The following is a 19,771-nucleotide window of genomic DNA, read 5'->3' as shown; positions in this document are numbered from 1 at the left end:
TTTGTAGACAAATATGTTGATATATTTTAATGTGAGAGCAAACAAAGGGATGTACTTTTCCCGCTGAAGGAAGTGTTATGGATTATGGACTGATATCTTGACAATAGTTGATGGTATAACCCCACTAAATGATGTATTTGTTTCTTATAGCCTTGCAGTTTTTTTACACTTTACAAGATGTTAATTGTTGTTAAAAGTCAAGTGGATTACTTGTGTATTGCTGTGATGTTTTTAACAGATGTTTGAAAACTCATTCTGACGGCACCCGTTCACTGCAGAGGATCAATTGGTGAGCAAGTGATGTAATGTTGCATTTCTCCAAATCTGTTCAAAGAAGAAACAAACTCATCTACATCTCGGTTGGCCTGTGGGTATGTTTTCAGCAAATTTTAATTTTTCTGGGTGAGCTATAAGTGCCATGATGCAAAAAAATTGTCAGACCAATATCTCAGACTGAGTGCAGCATGTCTACTAAAAGAGGCCCAGTAAATGTCACAGCTCAGCTCAGAGGTGCAGCAAGATGTAGAAGTCAATTACATGCATGAGTTCTTCAGATGAGGGGAGCAACATATTCAGGCTGCTCATTATCATGTCAGCGTGCAGCTCCAGACACTCATGGATGTTTTTTTACTTCGCTCTGCTGGTAACGCTGGTGTCCAACCTGAAGGAGGTTGTCAGGATATGGGGCCGTGTTGCATTGGACAAAACCAGTCATGTATTACTGAAGACTTGAGGAAAGATCGCTCCTATGGGGAATGTTACTGCGACCAGGCGAGATGACATCACACTTTTGTCACGACTATGACCTTGCCTGTCAAGTTTTCTATAATTCTATCTTTTTCAGATGCTATATTTTATTAGATTTTATCCAGAGCTTTTTATTGAAACCCTTTTTTCCTGAAAATATAATAATTACTCATTATTAACTTATCCTGCCATTAGCCTACTCCTGTCCTCAGTGTCACATGATCTTTTAGAAGTCATTTTATGCTGACCATGATACATAGAAAAACAGCATTTATCTGAAATATATTATTTTGTAACAATGTAAATGTATTACAGGGCTCCAAACTGCGACTAAAATGGTCGCATTTGCGACCATAAATATTAAAATGCGACTGAAGTTTTTGCTGAGGTCGCCACTGGCGACTAGGCCTATGTATTTACATGTTATCTCTTAAAAAATTGCATGTAATGCCTTTTTTCCTGATTGTTTTGCATTCACATCTTTTGTTATGTTCGCGCATTGAGAGAATGCGCATCGAAGTTTTAGTGGGAAAAAGAGTTTTAAACAGTCCTAAAAACGCGTGGAACTATAAAGAAAACGATAAAGATATTTAGTTTTAAAAATCGTTCTCACTATTTAAAAAAGAGTCCACACCACAGCTATAATGATAAAGACATAGATAAACAATATCATTGGAATCACTTTAAGAACTATTTTTTTCCAGCTGATGAACGATTAAAAACATTGACAGCCAATCAGAATCCTGCTATAAGAGCTGGAGAATGTAAAGCAGCGGACGAGCGTGTGCGCGCTTAGAATAAACAGATTATATCGTTCGCTGCTGTGGACTCTATTGTTATCTTAATAGTTATCATTCATTGTGTGAACGGGGCTTTAGTCTGACAGTTATTGTTATATTTTCAAATTATATTATCTGTAACCTGAAGCTTGAATTAATTGTTCACATTTATATAACAGTTTTCCAGGGATCCCCAACACAAGCATGATAAAGCTATTCAGTAAAAAGCAAACAAGATCAGAAATGGTTAAGAGAGATAGGGAAATCCTTTGAAATATTACTGATCTCTTTACAGTCTATTGGCATGTTTGTAACATTATATAAAATATTAAATATTTGTCATAATTTATTTTAAATATAGAGTAATTTACAATATAATAATTTAAAATGCAACTGAAAGTAATTCAAAATGTATCTGAAATTAATTAAATATGTAAACCAATGTTATTATCTTCACAGATTGTTTTAACGGACTCCCATCCATACTGTTGCAGCACTGTAGCAGACAGCACACTTTTCAGAACTGAGAATCAGTGCAGTTCCTCCTGTACAGAGCTGCACTGAAGGGAGCAGAGCTGGCACAAACCTAGAACAATGGTAAGTAAGAGAATTATCAAATTCTTTAATGTATGACATAATTAATAAACTTTGATTAATAATATTAACACGCCCCATTGGTATGCCTAGAGAGTCAAGCCAGGTCCTGTCAGTGGGATGGTGGTCCTGTTTTCAAGAGAGGAAACTCGCTGAGTGGTTAAGGTAGGAGGAAAGTGTCTAATATTGATACATCATCTTTTCATATCTTGCTTTTATTCATAATGTATAACATGCATTTGATTAGCCCTAACAGAAAAAATACAAAAACACAATCATAATGATTATGGCTCTATTCATTATGCATGCAACTTGTAATGATGGTGGAAATTTTTTATTTTTCTTAATGGTCAATTTCAATAAATATAGTAGTGTTATAAAAATATAGTAACACACCATTACACTGTCATAATTATTAGTATTTGTATTTTACATAACTATTAAAACTGTATTAAAGTTTAAAAAATTTAAGTGTGGATATTTACATGTTTACACTACACTGGTGAGCAAGAAAACATATTAAAGTTACATATATTTGCACTTACATAATATTTAATTTACATTTTATATTGTAGTCTGTACAAATAAAACCAAATGAATCCATCCCAAGTTTTTTGTGTAAGGCCAGATCTCTCTGTGGAAGATCGACTGAAAGGTGGACCATGAAGAGGGGGAACTCATCGAAAGGGCTGCAGAGACTGACACTGTCAAAATAAATGTTAAATAATTATGATACATGCATGCAACGTGTGCATCAAAAAGTGAAAATAAATATAACATTTTCTTTCTCTGTCACAAACAATACAATATCAATATTTACCATTGCATTGCTTGTAATTCCAACTTCTCTCCTCGCTTTAGCTGTCCTTGCTCTGGTCACACGAACCATGTGGAATGCAGGTACAATAATTCTCCAAATGGCCATTAAATGGATCTACTTCTCAAATCTAGATTGGATGAGACATGTTTTCAGAAAATACACAACAAACAATGTAAAAGGTTTGTTTGCCTACACTGAACCTGAAGGATACTTAAAAATGTATAATGTATTGACATACAAGTGGAAAAAAGGTAGGTCTGTAAAAAGATTTTAGCTGGGGTTTTAGCTTATTCTCCCTCGTGTCATTCTAAACTGTTCTGAATTTATTATGTGGGGTCTATCTAGATAGCTGACTGACGGTAACATTATTTACAACATTTCTGTATGCCAATGAACAAAGCAAGCCATATGGGTTTACAGTGACATAAGGTTGAGTATATGATGACAGCTTTATTTTTTTATTTTTGGGTTAATCATCTATTAACACGTATTGCCTTGATCCACGGAAGAGGTTTTTAAACAAACAGGCAACCACAGCGACAAAAAATAAATAATGACAATTAAAAAATTCACAATAGGCCTACATTGTGCTCGTTAATATAGTAATAAAGGTTTAGATCTTACCTAGTGTAGATTCACATGCTGTTGTCATTCTTGAAGAGGCGCCTGCAGACTGAAGTATCAGAAGTGATGTTGAAATCCTTAAATCTTACATTACTAATTTGAATCCACTTATTTCGAGTTTCTACATCCAGGGGAGAAGTGTGAAAAACCTTTGAGGAGCCTCACAAAACGGGTCACAGCAATAGCTGTGTAAACCACCCTCACAGATGTTTATGGAACTCTTCATTAAATAATTATATTACTTTGGTATACTTAATTTGTTGTATTATAGCAAAATGTATAAATATTATTTAATATTCATCGTTTATGGATAAAAGTTTGCAGCTGGTAATGCACTCACACAGAATAAAGACAGACATGATATTGGTACAGATTTTGTGTAATAAACAACGCATGACTGTATGTTTCAAGTTGTAAAAGACATTTAGCTCCCACTTTAAGTGAACCTTCATTCCCAGGTCATCTACAAGATGGATTAAAATGCTGATAAAGTCAAGAAAAGATGAGACATAAACACTTTAGTATGATTAAAAAGTTCAAATGTAAAATAAATAATTTAAATAAAACGCATAAAATATTTTTATTCTGTGGCACCTAAAAAAATCATTTGGCACCTAAGTTTTTTTCTTATAGGAGCCAATGGCTCCTTACTCGATTTTTTTGTTTGGAGCCCTGTATTATAAATATGTTTTTAAACAGATAAATACATCTTTGTTGAATGAAATTAGTTAAAAAAAAAAAAAGATTTTATATGAATGCATTTGGGAAAGTATATATTTTAGGTGCTGCAGCTGTTTATTATATCTCTTGTTTCCCAATTTTACTTTACTTTAGTCTTGTGAGTAATTGATGTTTAAATAAATCTTAATTGTGAGCAATGATATACATTTAGTACAGAATGGGAAATGTGTTGTGAGCAATAAATTGTTGCATGCATCCATACAAAAATGCATCTGGGCTTTGAAAACTTCTCACTGTGGTATCTTATAAATGTGTCTGCTTTTTTATTATTTAACACACTGGAGGACAAAAGCTTTCAAACATCTTTTTAGTGGAGATTGTTCTGTGATCCTGTCACAGTGTAATGTGTAATGGTTCAGTTAAAAACTACACTGGAGACACTAAACCTCATTTAACATGCAAGGAAGCCTTAAAGGCACAACAACAACAGTAACAGCAAAAAAGACTGTGTAGTTTAAAATTTCAGAGGGAGGGTGGAGAAAAGTCACGAAAACCTAGACTTGAGTGAAATAAATATAAAAGATTGAGTGAAAATTGAATTTTTGTTACAAACCCTTTATTTGTGTTGCTGCTGATTATCATATTTGTGGATTTCATTACTTTAGCTGCCACATACTATGAGCGAATGGAGCATGTGTTCTGGCTGTCTGGAGCCGTGTAAACCCACAATGCGCACCAGGCAGAGACAGGTGATTCAGGAAGCACGTGATGAAAGTGTACCCTGTCCCTCTCTACATCGGACCACAGGCTGTGTGGAGTATCACGACCAGCACGGTCCCTGTCTACAATCACTATGGCAATCTACAGCTCTACGAGATGTCCTTAAGCGAAGCCATTTGCCATCCATCAACACAAATGTAACATTTCATAATCAACAATGGATAGTATCTCAGTAGGTCTGAGGTCAACCCTTATACCCGTAATAAAAGCTACTGGTAGTCACACAAATGTATTTAAAATGATTTATACAACCATTATTTTTCCATCGAATTGTTACTCTTGGATGAACTCCACAGAACACATTACAACCCATTTATCTGAGGGAATATTTATCTTATATAATCACATTATCAGTACATAGACTGGTTCTGACTGTAATCAAAGGATGAACTGTAATCATCTTCGTCAGTGCATATTCTCGAGGCACTAAAGTGGCAATCTAAATGTCGCCTGTTATCCTGTGCAACCGTGTGCCTTTGAAAATTAGTTGAACCTTCTTAAGAGACTGCAGGTGAAGTATGGGGGCACATATGCATTAAAATCTCTTTTCCATAATCTTTGACCTACTCCCGTCTTATTATTTTACAGTCCCAGCTCTCATCACCATGGGTGACTATGGAAGTGCAAGGAAAAAGAGGAAGATTTTGGACAACATCACAGGGTAAGATGTGACAATCCAACACTGAAATGTAAAAAAATATTTTTTTTTTTACATGTGAAAGATATCAAAAATCACAGCAAAAAAGTAAAATGATTAATATTGTGAAACTAATCAATTTGAACTGTTTTCGATTAATAACATTTCAATAAAAGCAGTAATATTGTGAAATATTATTTTATTTTTAAAAAGCTGTTTTCATTTTGAATATATTTTGAAATGTAATTTATTCCTTTGACGCAAAGTTGAAGTTTTAGCAGCCTTCAGTGTCACATGATCCCCCAGAAATCTAATATGCTTATTTGGTGCTTTAAGAAAATACTAGTGTCACTTCCATCAATTTAATGCATCATTGATGAATAACTGTATTGATTTCACTGACTCTTAAGTATTTGAACTGTAGTTGACAAGATGTAGATTTATTATTAGGTACTTTAGCTGTAAATCAAGCGGTTATTCATTATGTATTAGATTACAAGCAAAAAATATATATACTAAGACAAGCCATTATTGTGACAAGTCTAAAATCTTTTAATGAAGTAGGCCAGGCTTTTCCAAGTAATTTAAGGTCTCAAGACTAGATCTTGGCCACTAGAGGGAACCATGACACATCTATAAATATTCAAAAGCTTGTGTATAAAACATCTTGTACTGCTTTAAGACTTGTGCACTCATTTGGAGCACTCTAGAGCCTTTTAGTAAAAAAGAGAGCAATTGCCTGTTTTATCTAGGTTAAATAAAAAATTTTGTAATACTATACTGATATTTTATATTAACCAACACATAAAATGAGCTGTAGCCTTGTATAGTGTTCCATACTAGGAATTTGTGCTCTGCATTTAACTCATCCAAGTGCACACACAGCAGTGAGAAGTGAACACACACACACAGAGCATTGGGCAGCCATTTTTTTTTATTTATTTTTTCGGTGCCGGGGAGCAGTTGGGGGTTCGGTGCTTCGCTCAAGGGTCTCACCTCAGTCACGGTATTGAGAGTGGAAGAGAGCACTGGTCATTCACTCCCCCCACCTACAATCTCTACTGGTACCAAGACTTGAGCCCGCAACCTCTGGGTCCAAGTCAGAATCTCTAACCTTTAGGCTACGACTGCCTGTATTAATGCTTGTATTAGTTATAATGTAGAGTTGAAACTGTTAACCTAGCTCAAGGACAGCAGCCAGAGCGATACCCATTACTCTATCTGCCTTCCTCTATCATCTTTTACCATCACATTCTCACTCTTTCAATCTTAGGAGCATGTCTCTGCACTGGCAGGCCGTGGGGAATTCTCAAAGCAGAGGGCTGTGGAAATGGGTCCGTCGACGAGACTCCTGTTCCTGTCCTACTGTACACCATTTTCTCTTGATCTAACTTGCACACTTCAATCAGGCTAAACGGGGTCATGAAATTTCACACTTAAAGTAGTGACAGCAGAATATGCAGAAACTATTTTGGTATCTCAAATCAGCTCTAGGCTTGTATGCCAAATGATTCAGTTGATACCTTATTACAGTTCATTATCAAGAAAAAAATGCCATATTAGTCACAGTTAATTCCCATTTATTCATAAAAGACTAATGATAATGGCCATCATATTATGATTAAAGGAATAGGTCATCCCAAAATTATTATTTTCTGACAATTTACTCACCCTCAGGCCACCGAAGATGTAGATGGGTTTGGTGTAGATTGGGTCAGATTTGGAGAAAATTAGCATTACATAATTTGCTCACCAATGGATCCTCTGCAGTGAATGGGTGTCGTCAGAATGAGAGTCCAAACAGCTCACGAAAACACCACAATAATCCACAAAAAAAATATCCACATCTTGTGAATAACATCTTGTGAAGAGAAAAAGGTTCTAAACAAATATTATTGTGATGCTTTTATCAGCTGTTTGGACTCTTATTCTGATGGCACCCATTCACTGCACAGTGGATCCATTGGTGAGCAAGTGATGTAATGCTCCAAATCTATCCACATCAATTAATTTTTGGGGTGAATTATTCCCTTCAGCATTAGTAATGTATTTTAAGCAGTAATTATCCAGTGTTTTAATAAAAAAGAAGGAATTTCATGGCATCACTTTATATAGCAGAAAATATTAGGTTGCTTTTTATTTTCTTAAAACAAATTACTTTTAAGTGTGAGTTAGGTTTCTAGTTTTTAGGGGGCTGTAGGGATACACCATTCAAAGTCATGTGAATAAACTCTTAATGACAACACAGAATAATAGGTCAAATTAATCATCTGTATCATTTATTTGATTTCCAGCCAACCAAGGGGGGAGAGGGATCTCTTCTTCAGACTGCAGAAATCAAAAGATTTCAGGACATTTTGACACATTTTTGGCTCTTTTTCCTATATAAGACAAGGAACTGGCTTTTTGTCACATACAGAACAAGTTACAGCTTCAGAGGTACAACATGCATTGAACAACATAACACACATACAGAAACAACGGCATAGAAAGTCAACAGGTAGAAAGATTACAAAACAAACAGCCTTTAGACCTACAAACAACATTATAGAAGATTTTGGGAAAGGGAGGGATTGTAAACAGTGCTCTCTTTGTTTAGTTCCCTGGAAATTCTATACGTTTACGGTAATATCTTTTAATCGTGAAATACTTCCTAAATTTATACTTCTAGTTACCATTGTTATTGTACAATTTCATAAGAAAACAAGAAAAATCTAATAAATCTTATTTGTGCTTTCTGGTTGAAATTAGTTACATAAATCTTCACAAATCCTCCCATTAATAATCAACTGAATTAAAAGTGCTGATTATCTAATAATACATGTTACTGTAAACAAAAAAAAAAAAAAAGTCACATTTAATTTTCAAACAGTGTCACTGTTGATGCTGGAAGCATCATCAGGTCATCACAGTTTGACACGTTTGTGAGGAAATTTTAATACCACTTAATTTGAAGGATTTTATTAATGTACCATGATCAATTGAAACCTGCACTGTTGTGTGGATGGGTATTTTAGACACCTTTAATGCCATCAAGCCATACAATAAGACACTGACATTGGACTAAAATTACTGATTGTCATCACTGTTTGTAGACTGATGTCAAAAAATATCCCCAAAATAATCACTAATATATAATTTGCTCTAATCTTTGTTACTGCTCTGCGCACACTGCACTGCAAGTGTTTCTGTGGGAATTTACAGAATGACATATGCAGAACATATATCAAAATATGCTAATTTCTGACATCTCTGAGCAATTAACAATGACTATGTGGGGGTGAATCTCACAAAACCTGTCATGGACATGTCTGGCATGTATTTCAACAAAAATGAATAAATAAAAAAATATACATATTGCTTAAAAAATATGAAACCAGTATTATCAACTAGTTAGATTTTTTGAATTGAAACATGTTTTACATTACAAATTTCCCCCTGATTTTTATACCCCAAAATGTATCTATTTTATATTTTCCCCTTAATTTTTAGTCTGGTATTGGTATTTATGTAGGGTGAAATCGTTCTATTTTTATTGTGACTTTTATTACAAATTAATTGTGTGTGTGTGTATATATATGTATATGTATACAGAAAATTCACTATTTCTCCCAGAAAACTGTTGCAATTACCAAATGCTTTGGTATTCTTGTGTTTATTTCTTTTGTTTGTATTGGAACGACACAAAAACAAACAAAAAAAGCAAAGAAAAAAAAGCCAAACCTGAGACATTCTACACAAAACTCCAAAAAAAGGACCGGACAAAATTATTGTCACCTTTTCAGAATCTTCAGAAATAATTGTATTTCAAGCATGTTATGCTCCTTTAATTTGTAGTTAAACTCACCTGTATCAATTCACAGGTGCTGGCAATATATAAATCACACTTACAACCAGTTAAAATATCATACTATTCATCGCCATCTGAATGAAAAAGGACACTATTGTAGGAGACCCAGAAGGATTGTGCTGCTGACACAGAAACATAAAAAAAGCCAGATTGGAGTTTGTCAAAACATACCTGAGGAAGCCAAAATCCTTCTGAGAGAATGTCCTGTGAATAATTGAGACTAAAATAGAGCGTTTTGGTAAAGCACATCATTCTACTGTCTTCAGAAAATGAAATGAGGCCTTCAAAGAAAAGAACCCTGTCCCTACAGTCAAAAAGTGGAGGTTCACTGATATTTTGGGTTTGCTGTCTCGGGCACTGAAAGTCTTGACTGTGTTCATGGCATTATGAAATCTGAAGACTACCAAAGAATTCTGGGGCACAATGTAGGGCCCATTGTCAGAAAGCACAGGTAATAGGTCCTTCAGCGGGACAATGACCCAAAGCATGTTTCAAAAAGCACCCCAAAAATGGTTTAAGACAAAGCACTGGAGAGTTCTGAAGTCACCAACAATGAGTCCAGATCTAAGTCCTATAGAGCTCCTGTGTACATATCTCAAAACAGCAGCTGGGAGTAGAAGCCCTTTGAATCTGAAAGACCTGGAGCAGTTGGCAAAAGTAGAATTTTACAAAATACCAGTAGAGAGCTGTAAGAAACTCATTGATGGTTACAGGAAGTCATTTTTTTCCCAAAGGGTGTGCTACCAAATATTAAGTTGAGGGTGTCAATTTTGTCCAGTCCATTTTTAGAGTTCTGTGTAGAATGTCTCAGATTTGGCTTTTTTCTCTCTGCTCTTTTGTGTTGTTCCAATACAAACAAAAGAAATACACACGAGAATACAAAAGCATTTTTAATTACAACAATTTTCTGGAAGAAGTAGTGCATTATTGGAGAGAAATGCAGGAGTATTTTAATATTTTTGTCTATCACTGTATGTATATATATATACTGAATATATAAAAAGAAACCATGAAGATATATTGTAGTACTGAACATTTTGGGAACAAATGTTCAATATAGAATATTGAATGGATGAAAAATGCATATATTAAAGTATTTTCTTTTGATTTTTGGGTGAAATATGTCAGACATTTCTTTGTGGGATTCACCCATGGATCATTACAAAAAGACAGAGTTGACACTGACCTTAGGGCACAGCCTAACAGGTAAAGGAAAGACAGTTTTGAATGGATTAAGTAAAGTCACATTTTAGCACTAATGGTCTCTCCATATGAATCTACTGAATTAATAGAGCATAAAATGTGGACCATACACCCGACAGATCATGGATATTATATAATATCCACATAAAAGACCACAAGTAGAGCAAGGGACTAGCACTCAGAAAGAAGCTTCCTTTCCCACCATTACAGTAAGCAGTACACATTCATAGATGATTCTTTATTGAGGGGAGAGTTAAGATCCCTCTAATTTTTTCCATCTTCCTCCCATACACGCCCTCCTCCCGCTCTCTTGCAGAAATTGGTATTCCGTTCACACCTCAGTTCAACTCAGCTAAAATCGTTGAGACAAGGATGGAAGCATACACAGACTCACAAGTCTTAGGAGAGGCAGAGTTTCCCCCATTATTTTTGCACTCCACAGATAACACATGCACACACATACATGTTCTAAGAGACAAGTATATTCTGACAATGTGACTTTTAGTGATGGTATTTGTTGACACAGATGCAATTGAGTGCATGATTTTGATCTAATTTAGCCCTCACTATCCTGGTTTTCAAATTGGATATGAGCACTAGCAGGGAGGGCTTGTGGTCACCATGGAAACTGGATATAGTCATCTTCAGGACATTGTCTACATACCTGTGAATACATGCTGGGCTATGTGTATGTGTATGGTTACAGAATGATGAGGATGGCAATGTTAGAGATAAGGATCTAATCTTTCAAGGGTATTAAGTTTGTGCAGTGTGAAAGGATTGTATCAAATTTGGAGTTAAACCTGGCCGTGCATTATGTACTGTATTACAGAGCTCTCTATCAAAAGGATAAATGCTTGGGATTAACTGGTGGTCTTAGTGTGGTCACATAATGTGTGTTGAGCCTGAATAACAACTAAGGACACAAAAGGTCCCATAAAACCTTTAATCAAATCAAATTGTTTCAAATAAACATTCTCCTTGGCAATGCAAAAGTATGAGACCATCTCCCTCGTTTTTCATGATCATCTAGAAAATATTTTAGAAATATATATTTATTCTTATATTCAGAAATATTTATGTTTGACAAAGCAGCTACTGCCATGAAATTGGTAATTCTAACTGAAATGTTAAATTGACCTGACGTATTTCTGTAAGTTCTATCTTGGTCAGATTTATTCTAGCCTTTCATCATATACCAATATCTGGTAACAACAGGGTGAGGTATGCCAATACGCATGTGCTACATACTTTTTTACATAATAAAAAAAAGTGCATCTTCTGTCATTTTTTTTAATAACACTTTTTGAACTTTAAAAGGAGTTAACCCAAAAAATTAAATTCTGTCATTTACTCACCCTCTTATTGTTCCAGACTTGTATGTATTTCTTTATTCTACGGAACACAAAAGACAATATTTTGAAGCATATTTGGGTCAAAACAACATATATATTTCAAAATATTCTTTTTTGTGTGTTACACAATAAAACTAGCACACTGGAACGAAATTAGACAAAGAATACAATGACAGAGTTTTAAAGATTTAAAGATGAAACAAGTAAATGAGGGGAGGTAAATTTAAACTCTCTTCTGATGAAACAATTAACAGTTTATTCTTACTGGTGAATATGACAAGAAAAATGTGTGACAGTATTCTACAGATAATCTTCATGTCTATATAAAAATAAATCGGTCAAAAAGAATCACACACCAATATATTTTGAAGAGTGAGCTTGTGTGCAGGAATGTTAATTATTTTATACGTGCACATTATACCATCAAACCTCCCTATTTCAAATATGCTTGCACATAAACACTCATACTGTATGTAGATCCATAACTGCAGTTAAGTAAGGCCAGTTTATTAGGAGACAGGGTATGGGTGCACTAGTAAACAGGGTATAACATGTCTCTAATGCTAATACTTAAGAGTTGAGCCCTGGACAGTGACTAGCTGATGTGGGCAGTGGCGGACTGTCCCCCTTGATTTACCTTGATTTTAACACATCTGCGCTTAAATATCTGTTAAGTTTTCAGCCTCAAGCTATTTATGCTTTAGCAACTGTAGACCAGATCTACTCTGGCTGATCTTACCCCTGCAATGCACCAATGCAGGCTTGTTAGAAGAGGAAAAAGGGCAAGAGGTGTAGGCAGTGGTACATCCTCAAGATCCTGTTCCTTAAAGATGTAATATGACCACTGTTTTCCAGTGAACCTTCCAGTGAACCAGGGTAGGCCCCCTGGTTAGGTGCCTGGAAAATGATTCTTCATTGTATATTAGTCTTTGCTTTCTTCAAAGTCCTTGACTGAACTTGGCCTTCTTTCCTCTGGAGTCCAGCTCACGGCCCTGAGGCCTCAGAGGCCCTTATCAAAAATGTTGGAATGTCCCCTGTCCCCTTTAGGCCTTCGTGAGTTCTCTGAAGCCACATGGTTCTCATGGCCAGCACTTGGGCTACTTCCCAGTGGGAATAGGCAGTTTTGACCTAGCAGCCTTTGGGCAGCTTCCAAGTGGTTGGTTGCCCCCTGGTAACCACTGAGCCGAGGCTTAGAGCTCAGGCCACCCAATAGACACTCTGATGGGCCACCTTCACGCAAGAGCTCCTCGTCATCTGTGTCAGCATCGATGTACTTGCTGATAGATGAGTCATGAAAAGTGAAGACTGTAGGGGTGAGTGCCTTTCTCTCGGGTGTCTTAGGTGGAGTCCTGCTGCTGGCTGTTGTGTAGACTGACACCTCTGGGCTTAGGAGGGAGTGGTCAGATAGAATAGAGCAATCAGACAGAGCACCACCTGATGGGCTGGCCTCCCCACAATTGCGATAATTCACCCTAACCGAATGCATTTTCTGAGAGTTTCCAAGAAGTCCTTGTTGCCGTAAACCCTCGTTGTTGAGAGGTTTAGCACCAGAACATGGTGGTGTGAGCATAGTCTCATGCTCCAAGGTGGTCTGCAGGCTTGGATTAGCACTGACCCGACCAGAGAGGCCAGAAACAGAGCTGTGGGAGAACCGAGAGCTTTCTGGGAAGAATAGACCTCCTGCCGGACTGTAGGGGAATCGTGGGTTCTCTTGGAAGTCTGTTGCACAGCTGATATAACTGTCAATACTTGACAAACTTTTCATGTCTACCACCCCTTCACGACCACCAATCAGTGGGTCAACTCCTTGACCTGGCAAGGCTTCCAGTTCAATTTCATCCCTTCTATGGCCTGCTCTGGATGAGTTTCTGTCTTTGGTGTTCAGGTTGGGCTGTGACTGAGTCTTTGCCATCTGGTTGTACATCTCTTCTAGTTTCTGTGCATTAAGCCTTTGTGGACTAGAAGCTCTTGCCTTGCTAGGAGAACCTTGGTCTGGGTTGAAGGAACGATTAGAACTGGTTTCTGAAGCTGCCCGCTTGGATGACCATTTCCATCGACTGGGTGAGAGATGGTTGTCCTGGGTTCTCTCACCCTTGTCCTTGACCACCACATCTAGAAGCTCTGCACCACGGGAAAATGCCTCTCTTACATTCATGGACACTATGCTGCCATTGCGTTTGGCTCGCTCTAGAGCCTCACGTCTCTTTAAGGCCTTCTCTTGGCGTTTCTGCTCCTTGTAGAATTCAGAGAAATTGTTGACGATGATGGGAATGGGTAGGGCAATAACTAATACTCCTGCTATGCAGCAGAGACCACCAATGATCTTACCCAGAAGTGTCTTGGGGTAAATGTCCCCATATCCTACAGTGGTCATGGTAATAGTGGCCCACCAGAAGGAGGCAGGGATGCTCTTAAACTTGGTGTCATCCTCGTCCTTCTCTGCAAAGAAAACTAGACTCGAAAAGATCATGATTCCCATTGCTAAGAAGAGGATAAGCAGGCCCAGCTCATTGTAACTCCGTCGTAGTGTGAAGCCCAGAGACTGCAAACCAGTGGAGTGACGTGCCAACTTGAGGATGCGCAAAATCCGCATGATTCGAAAGATTTGCACCACTCGCCGTACATTCTGAAACTGCAGCACACTCTTGTTGGACTCTGTCAAGAATATGGTGACATAATATGGTAGGATGGCCAGCAAGTCAATGACATTGAGAGGACCTTTAAAGAATTTCCATTTGTTTGGTGAGGAAAGGAAGCGAAGAAGATATTCCATGGTGAACCAAGCGATGCACACCGCCTCCACATGGGCCAGCTGGGGATTATCAGTTGTCTGACCAAACTCGTCTGTGTCTTGCAGCTCTGGGAGGGTGTTAAGAGACAAAGCGATAGTGGAGAGCACGATGAATAGAATAGAAATTATGGCCAAGATCTGAAAAACAAAAAAGGAAACAAGAAATCCACCATTATAAAATAAGAAAAAGCCTTCATAGTAAAGAAAATGTTGTATCTTATGTCCTCGTACATATTAATTAACACTGGATATACCATTGTAGTGATGGCTTAACAGATCATTCATACTTTGTAAAATTTTCATCTACTAACCATAAGAGAAATCCAACACTGGTACTTAAACCAAGACAACTGCACTAAAAGTCTGATGAAATGCACAGTGGCACTGTATATAAAGTTTCCACTAAGGAGTCCTTCTTTAATTTATACTGTAGGTGCATAGTCAGGATTAATTAAAGTGAGGCCAACAGAAAATGAGCTTGAAAAAAAGTGATGAGTCAGGTCTAGGCAAATCATAGCGACTGACGATACATTTTTATCTGTGACTGTGAGCAAGAGAAAATACCACTGTTGTAATTAGCTAAAATGCTTGTAGAAACATGCTTTACACCAGAAAACCTGGTTAGACAACTACATTGTCAGCCAAATCATCTATATACAATCTAAACCTTTATACTTACTGCTGAGTAGTGAATGTCAAGATATTGCATAATAATGGCTTTACCTGTGTTGCTAGGTCAAGAAGGCAGTATAAAGTAGTAAATAAATGAGTAATGCTGAGAGGGCTGAGGGTTGTTGAGAAATACAGAAATGTTGTGGAACATGTCATGCAATAACCAGTAAAAAAAAAGTTGGTAAGACAAAATCCCCCCAAAAAGTCTAATTATCGTGATAGAAAACTACACTAAAACCCCTAGTAAAAAAATAACTAGCAAATTAATAAAACTAACAGCTACACAATTAAATTGGGTATTTGAATATCTTTAGAAATCAAGAAACAAAGAACACTTGAGTCAGGTTTAGGTAAAGCATAATGACTGACAATATATTTTTTTATTTGTGACTGTGAGAAGGAGATTATACCACTGTTGTATTTTGCTAAAACCCTTTGTGGAAACATGCTTCCCACAGAACAATATAAATCTGTTACAAAAAAATGGCAAAAAACATGGTACAGTCCTAACTCTACCAAGCCAACTAAGAGGCTTTCGTACCAAATAACTCAAGAAGGACAATTGTCAGAAAATGAACAAAACCTAAACAGTGACCGAGTTGCAGAGCTCTATGGCTGAGAAAGAGAAACCTGGACAAAGCAACTCTCAAAAACCTCTTCGTAGACTCCTTGGGGGAGTAGAAAGAAGAAGGACACTTATGGTAAAAGCCTGGAGTAACTCAGTTCAGTATTGGCAATGTGACTAAAACGTTATATTGAAAGATTGCATTTTGACTTTTTCTAAAGCAAATCATGGTGGTGGCAACATGATTCAGGATTCCTAAGTTGTGAGCCAGTTTTGGCGATTACAATGAAGTATGCCTAAAGGGATACTACACCCCAAAATGAAAATTTTGTCATTAATCACTTACCCCAATGTTATTCATTTTGTTTTATTCGCGTACAAAAAAGTATTTCCATTGCTTCATAATGTCATGGTTGAACCACTGATGGCAGATGGACTATTCTGACGATGCTTTTCATACTTTTCTGGACCTTGACAGTGTTATTTACTTGACAGTCTATGTCTTAAATTGTGTTCCGAAGATGAACAAAGCTTTTACGGGTTTGGAACAACATGGGGGTAAGTGATTAATGACAAAATGTTCATTTTGGTGTGGAGTATCCTTTTAAACATTGCATAAATGTTGTCTCATATACACACTATTTGTGAAGGAGAAATTGGTCTCTTACAGCCACACTGTTGTTGTGAAGCTAAGACATAGCAGAATTAACTCTAACTTTTTCCTCTATCTTCTTATTTTAACCTGCTAATCTCTTTTTGTCAGCATTATCAAATGACTTGCCTTCATATGAATAGTATGGAAAATCATTTGTGACTCATTGCATTTGTAGGTGTTTTTTTGTGTGTATTAATATGTCTAAGAAGAGATGATACCCTGCAGTCACGTGAGTCATGAGGGTAAGTTGAAAACAGTAAGAAGATTAAAAACAGCCCATAACCTATAAACAACAAAGATTAGCCTTTTATTTAAGTTTGCCAGAGCTTCAACAGCATTATTTACACACCGGTATCAGCAACCACAATCTCTGGTAAGTCACACTGGAGCTCCCATCCCCCTTCTTTTTTAACCTCACTGTCTGATAAAAGGCAATAATATTGGCTGAATATGCATTCTGTTGCTATAAAGTTTTTTATGGGTCAGAAGTGGTAAGCATTGTAGTTCTTGTAATTAAAACTCCTCTATAAAAAACAAATGATTAGAGTAGAACAAAATGAAAATTCCCTTAAGGGAAATGACATGCATTGTCTTTAATATCTCAGTTTTTCTTCTACAGAGCAATAATATTAAATCCTGTGAAAGACTGTAGTTATCTCATACGTTTCCTTTAGATTTCAGACAAGATCTCATCATTGTCATGTTTTTGCAGTCAAAAGACAGATATTTGAATATGTTTAGTTTCAACTCAAACAATTCTCCTCAATTATTTCGGGAGCCAAATGGAGACAAATTGTTGACCTAAATTAAAGACACATAACCGGCAAGTCCATTATGTCTCCTGAGCTATGAAAGAGCAACCACTGAGCAACAACAATTTACTACAGCTCTAAGTGATTCTGAACCCTGAAGCTAAGAAATCCTTTTTAGGTCCTTTCATTTTCTTGCCTTTTACATCAAACGTGTGCACGTGCATTAAACATTATTCTTAATGTTAAAAAGAGAAAAGGGCAACTAAAAAAATACAGTCCACTTCAGTGACAATGAATCTTAAAAACAAATGAAAGGCTTTAGCACAAATTCTCAGTGTGCAATCAATTGAGCCATTGACCAAGTGATAATCTGTAAATAATGCCTGTACACACTCTGTACACACTCAAGCTGAGGAAGGCATAACAGGTTCAACTCCCTGTTTAGAGATGGCTAAGGATGCACAGGGAGAAATCTCGGGTGAGCAGCTCATTATCACATCCAGTGGGGTGCTCCTATGAGCATGTACAAATTATGTTCTCCTGAGACACACAACAAATATTCTCATGCATACAAACACGCGCACACACAAACAAGCGTATGAAGGGTTCAAAAGCTGCTGTTCACAGCAGGACATGCCATAAAGGGGATTTAAGCAGCCTCCTAAGATATAGTTTGGGTAACATGCATAGAACAGGTATACCTTTAGTTAAGATGTACCTAAGACATATAGTCTTCATAGCGCGCTAAGAGACAGCGTTATCGGGAAATGCAGCCTTCATCTTAATAGAGTCATATCCTCTGGGTCTGAGTGCAATTATTAAGGAAGTATAGGAAGTCAATCATGTGACATGTGACACAAAAATATTATTATAAAAATAATTGTAGATATTTAGAAGATTCATAGTTCATAGGAGTTCATAGGAAATCATATGAAAAATATAGACTATCATTTATAGATGTGCGTGTGTGTGTGTGTGTGTATATATATATATAATTTTTTTTGTGTATTTTCTTTGTATTATTTTTTTTTATGAGAATTTCTGTATACCAAAGTACTCTTTACTTAATGGTTACTTGACAACTGAGAGCCATTTATGATGCAAACGCTGCACTCTGTGTGTTTTTCTAGACCATATACTAATTTATCATTATATTTATTTATCACCATTTTTAAATATAAGCCTGCATAACACACTCGTTGTGCAGACGTTTCTGTGACTCTTAAGTGAAAACTTCTTCTTTGACCTTGACCGCTGACATTCAACCACTACTGCAGCATTGTCATGGCAACCTTCTTCAAGCTCGGTAGGAGGCAGTCACATGAAGAGGTTTGCTTGAAAAGTGTAGAAGTCTCTGCCCCTATTATCATCAGCATCAACACCATGCCATACTGGTTGCCTCAAACAAACATACAGCGGTCTGAAGAAGGGAAATGACAGCTGCCAGTCCTGTATTAATCGATTTTGTAAGTTTAATTCATACTGGGTACATTCATAAATCTTTTTTTTTTTTTTTTAAGGTTATGGGTTTGCCTGCTTGGAAGATTTAACAACCTGTGCTGTTTCTTTTTGGCCTTTAGTATACTACTGGAACTAGAATGGGAAATTATGTGGAACGAAATGGAAAATGTCACAAGCCAGATTTGAACTTGCACTACTCAGTGTGCCAGTCAGAGCATGTGCTATAAATGTTAGGCCACGACTCCAATAACAATATATCCCATTGACATCAGTGATTGATTTTGAGTGTATGGCAATTATCACTGTGAACAACCCCCTAACCTTAAGTACTTGTGTGTAATTCACCCTGCACCATTACTGCTCAGGACATGAATGATACCACAAATCATACTTAAAGTAAGGTATCATATTAATATGACCCCTTATGAAACAAAAATATATTGCAGTATATTGTAAAATATCATGTACTTTATTAGGCATATATTCTTATATATATTTATTTTTCCAATATATTGCAATATATTGAAAGCGGCAATCATTTGTATATTTTGCAATATATTATATAATATATATATCATTCATATATTATTAAATGTATTCAAATATATAATATATTAGAAAATAAAAAGGGAAAATAATATATTACAATATATCACAATATATTTTAAGAAATATATTGGTAAATATATTTTCCTTTTGTAAGGGTTGGTTCCGGAAGTCTTTTTTTTTTCTTAATTTATTTCTTTTCCACAGGGACTTAAAAAGAAGACTTGATTTTAAGCGTTATAAACCATGAACCAATCCA

The 19,771-nt window shown here is 36.4% G+C and overlaps 1 protein-coding gene and 1 long non-coding RNA gene across 6 annotated transcripts in view; one reads left to right on the top strand and one right to left on the bottom strand.

Moving 5' to 3' along the window:
* On the top strand, positions 1–7,271 carry LOC132151246 (uncharacterized). Its single transcript, XR_009436355.1, has 3 exons — positions 1–371; positions 5,614–5,686; positions 6,936–7,271. It is a non-coding gene; the product is annotated as an uncharacterized LOC132151246 (long non-coding RNA).
* A 5,032-nt stretch (positions 7,272–12,303) lies between these two features.
* LOC132151629 (potassium voltage-gated channel subfamily B member 1-like) overlaps positions 12,304–19,771 on the bottom strand; it is a 33,415-nt gene continuing 25,947 nt past the window's right edge. For all 5 annotated transcript variants that reach the window (XM_059559877.1, XM_059559876.1, XM_059559879.1 and 2 more), the window contains one exon: positions 12,304–14,999. In XM_059559877.1, coding sequence (XP_059415860.1) covers positions 13,071–14,999 — 1,929 coding nt within the window. In that variant the 3' untranslated portion in view covers positions 12,304–13,070. The remainder of the gene's footprint in view (positions 15,000–19,771) is intronic.

The sequence above is a fragment of the Carassius carassius genome, chromosome 10, assembly GCF_963082965.1.
Source record: "Carassius carassius chromosome 10, fCarCar2.1, whole genome shotgun sequence".
NCBI classification, from domain to species: domain Eukaryota; kingdom Metazoa; phylum Chordata; class Actinopteri; order Cypriniformes; family Cyprinidae; genus Carassius; species Carassius carassius.
Note: the sequence above shows the minus strand (reverse complement) of the source record. Positions and strands in the feature narration are given on the sequence as shown.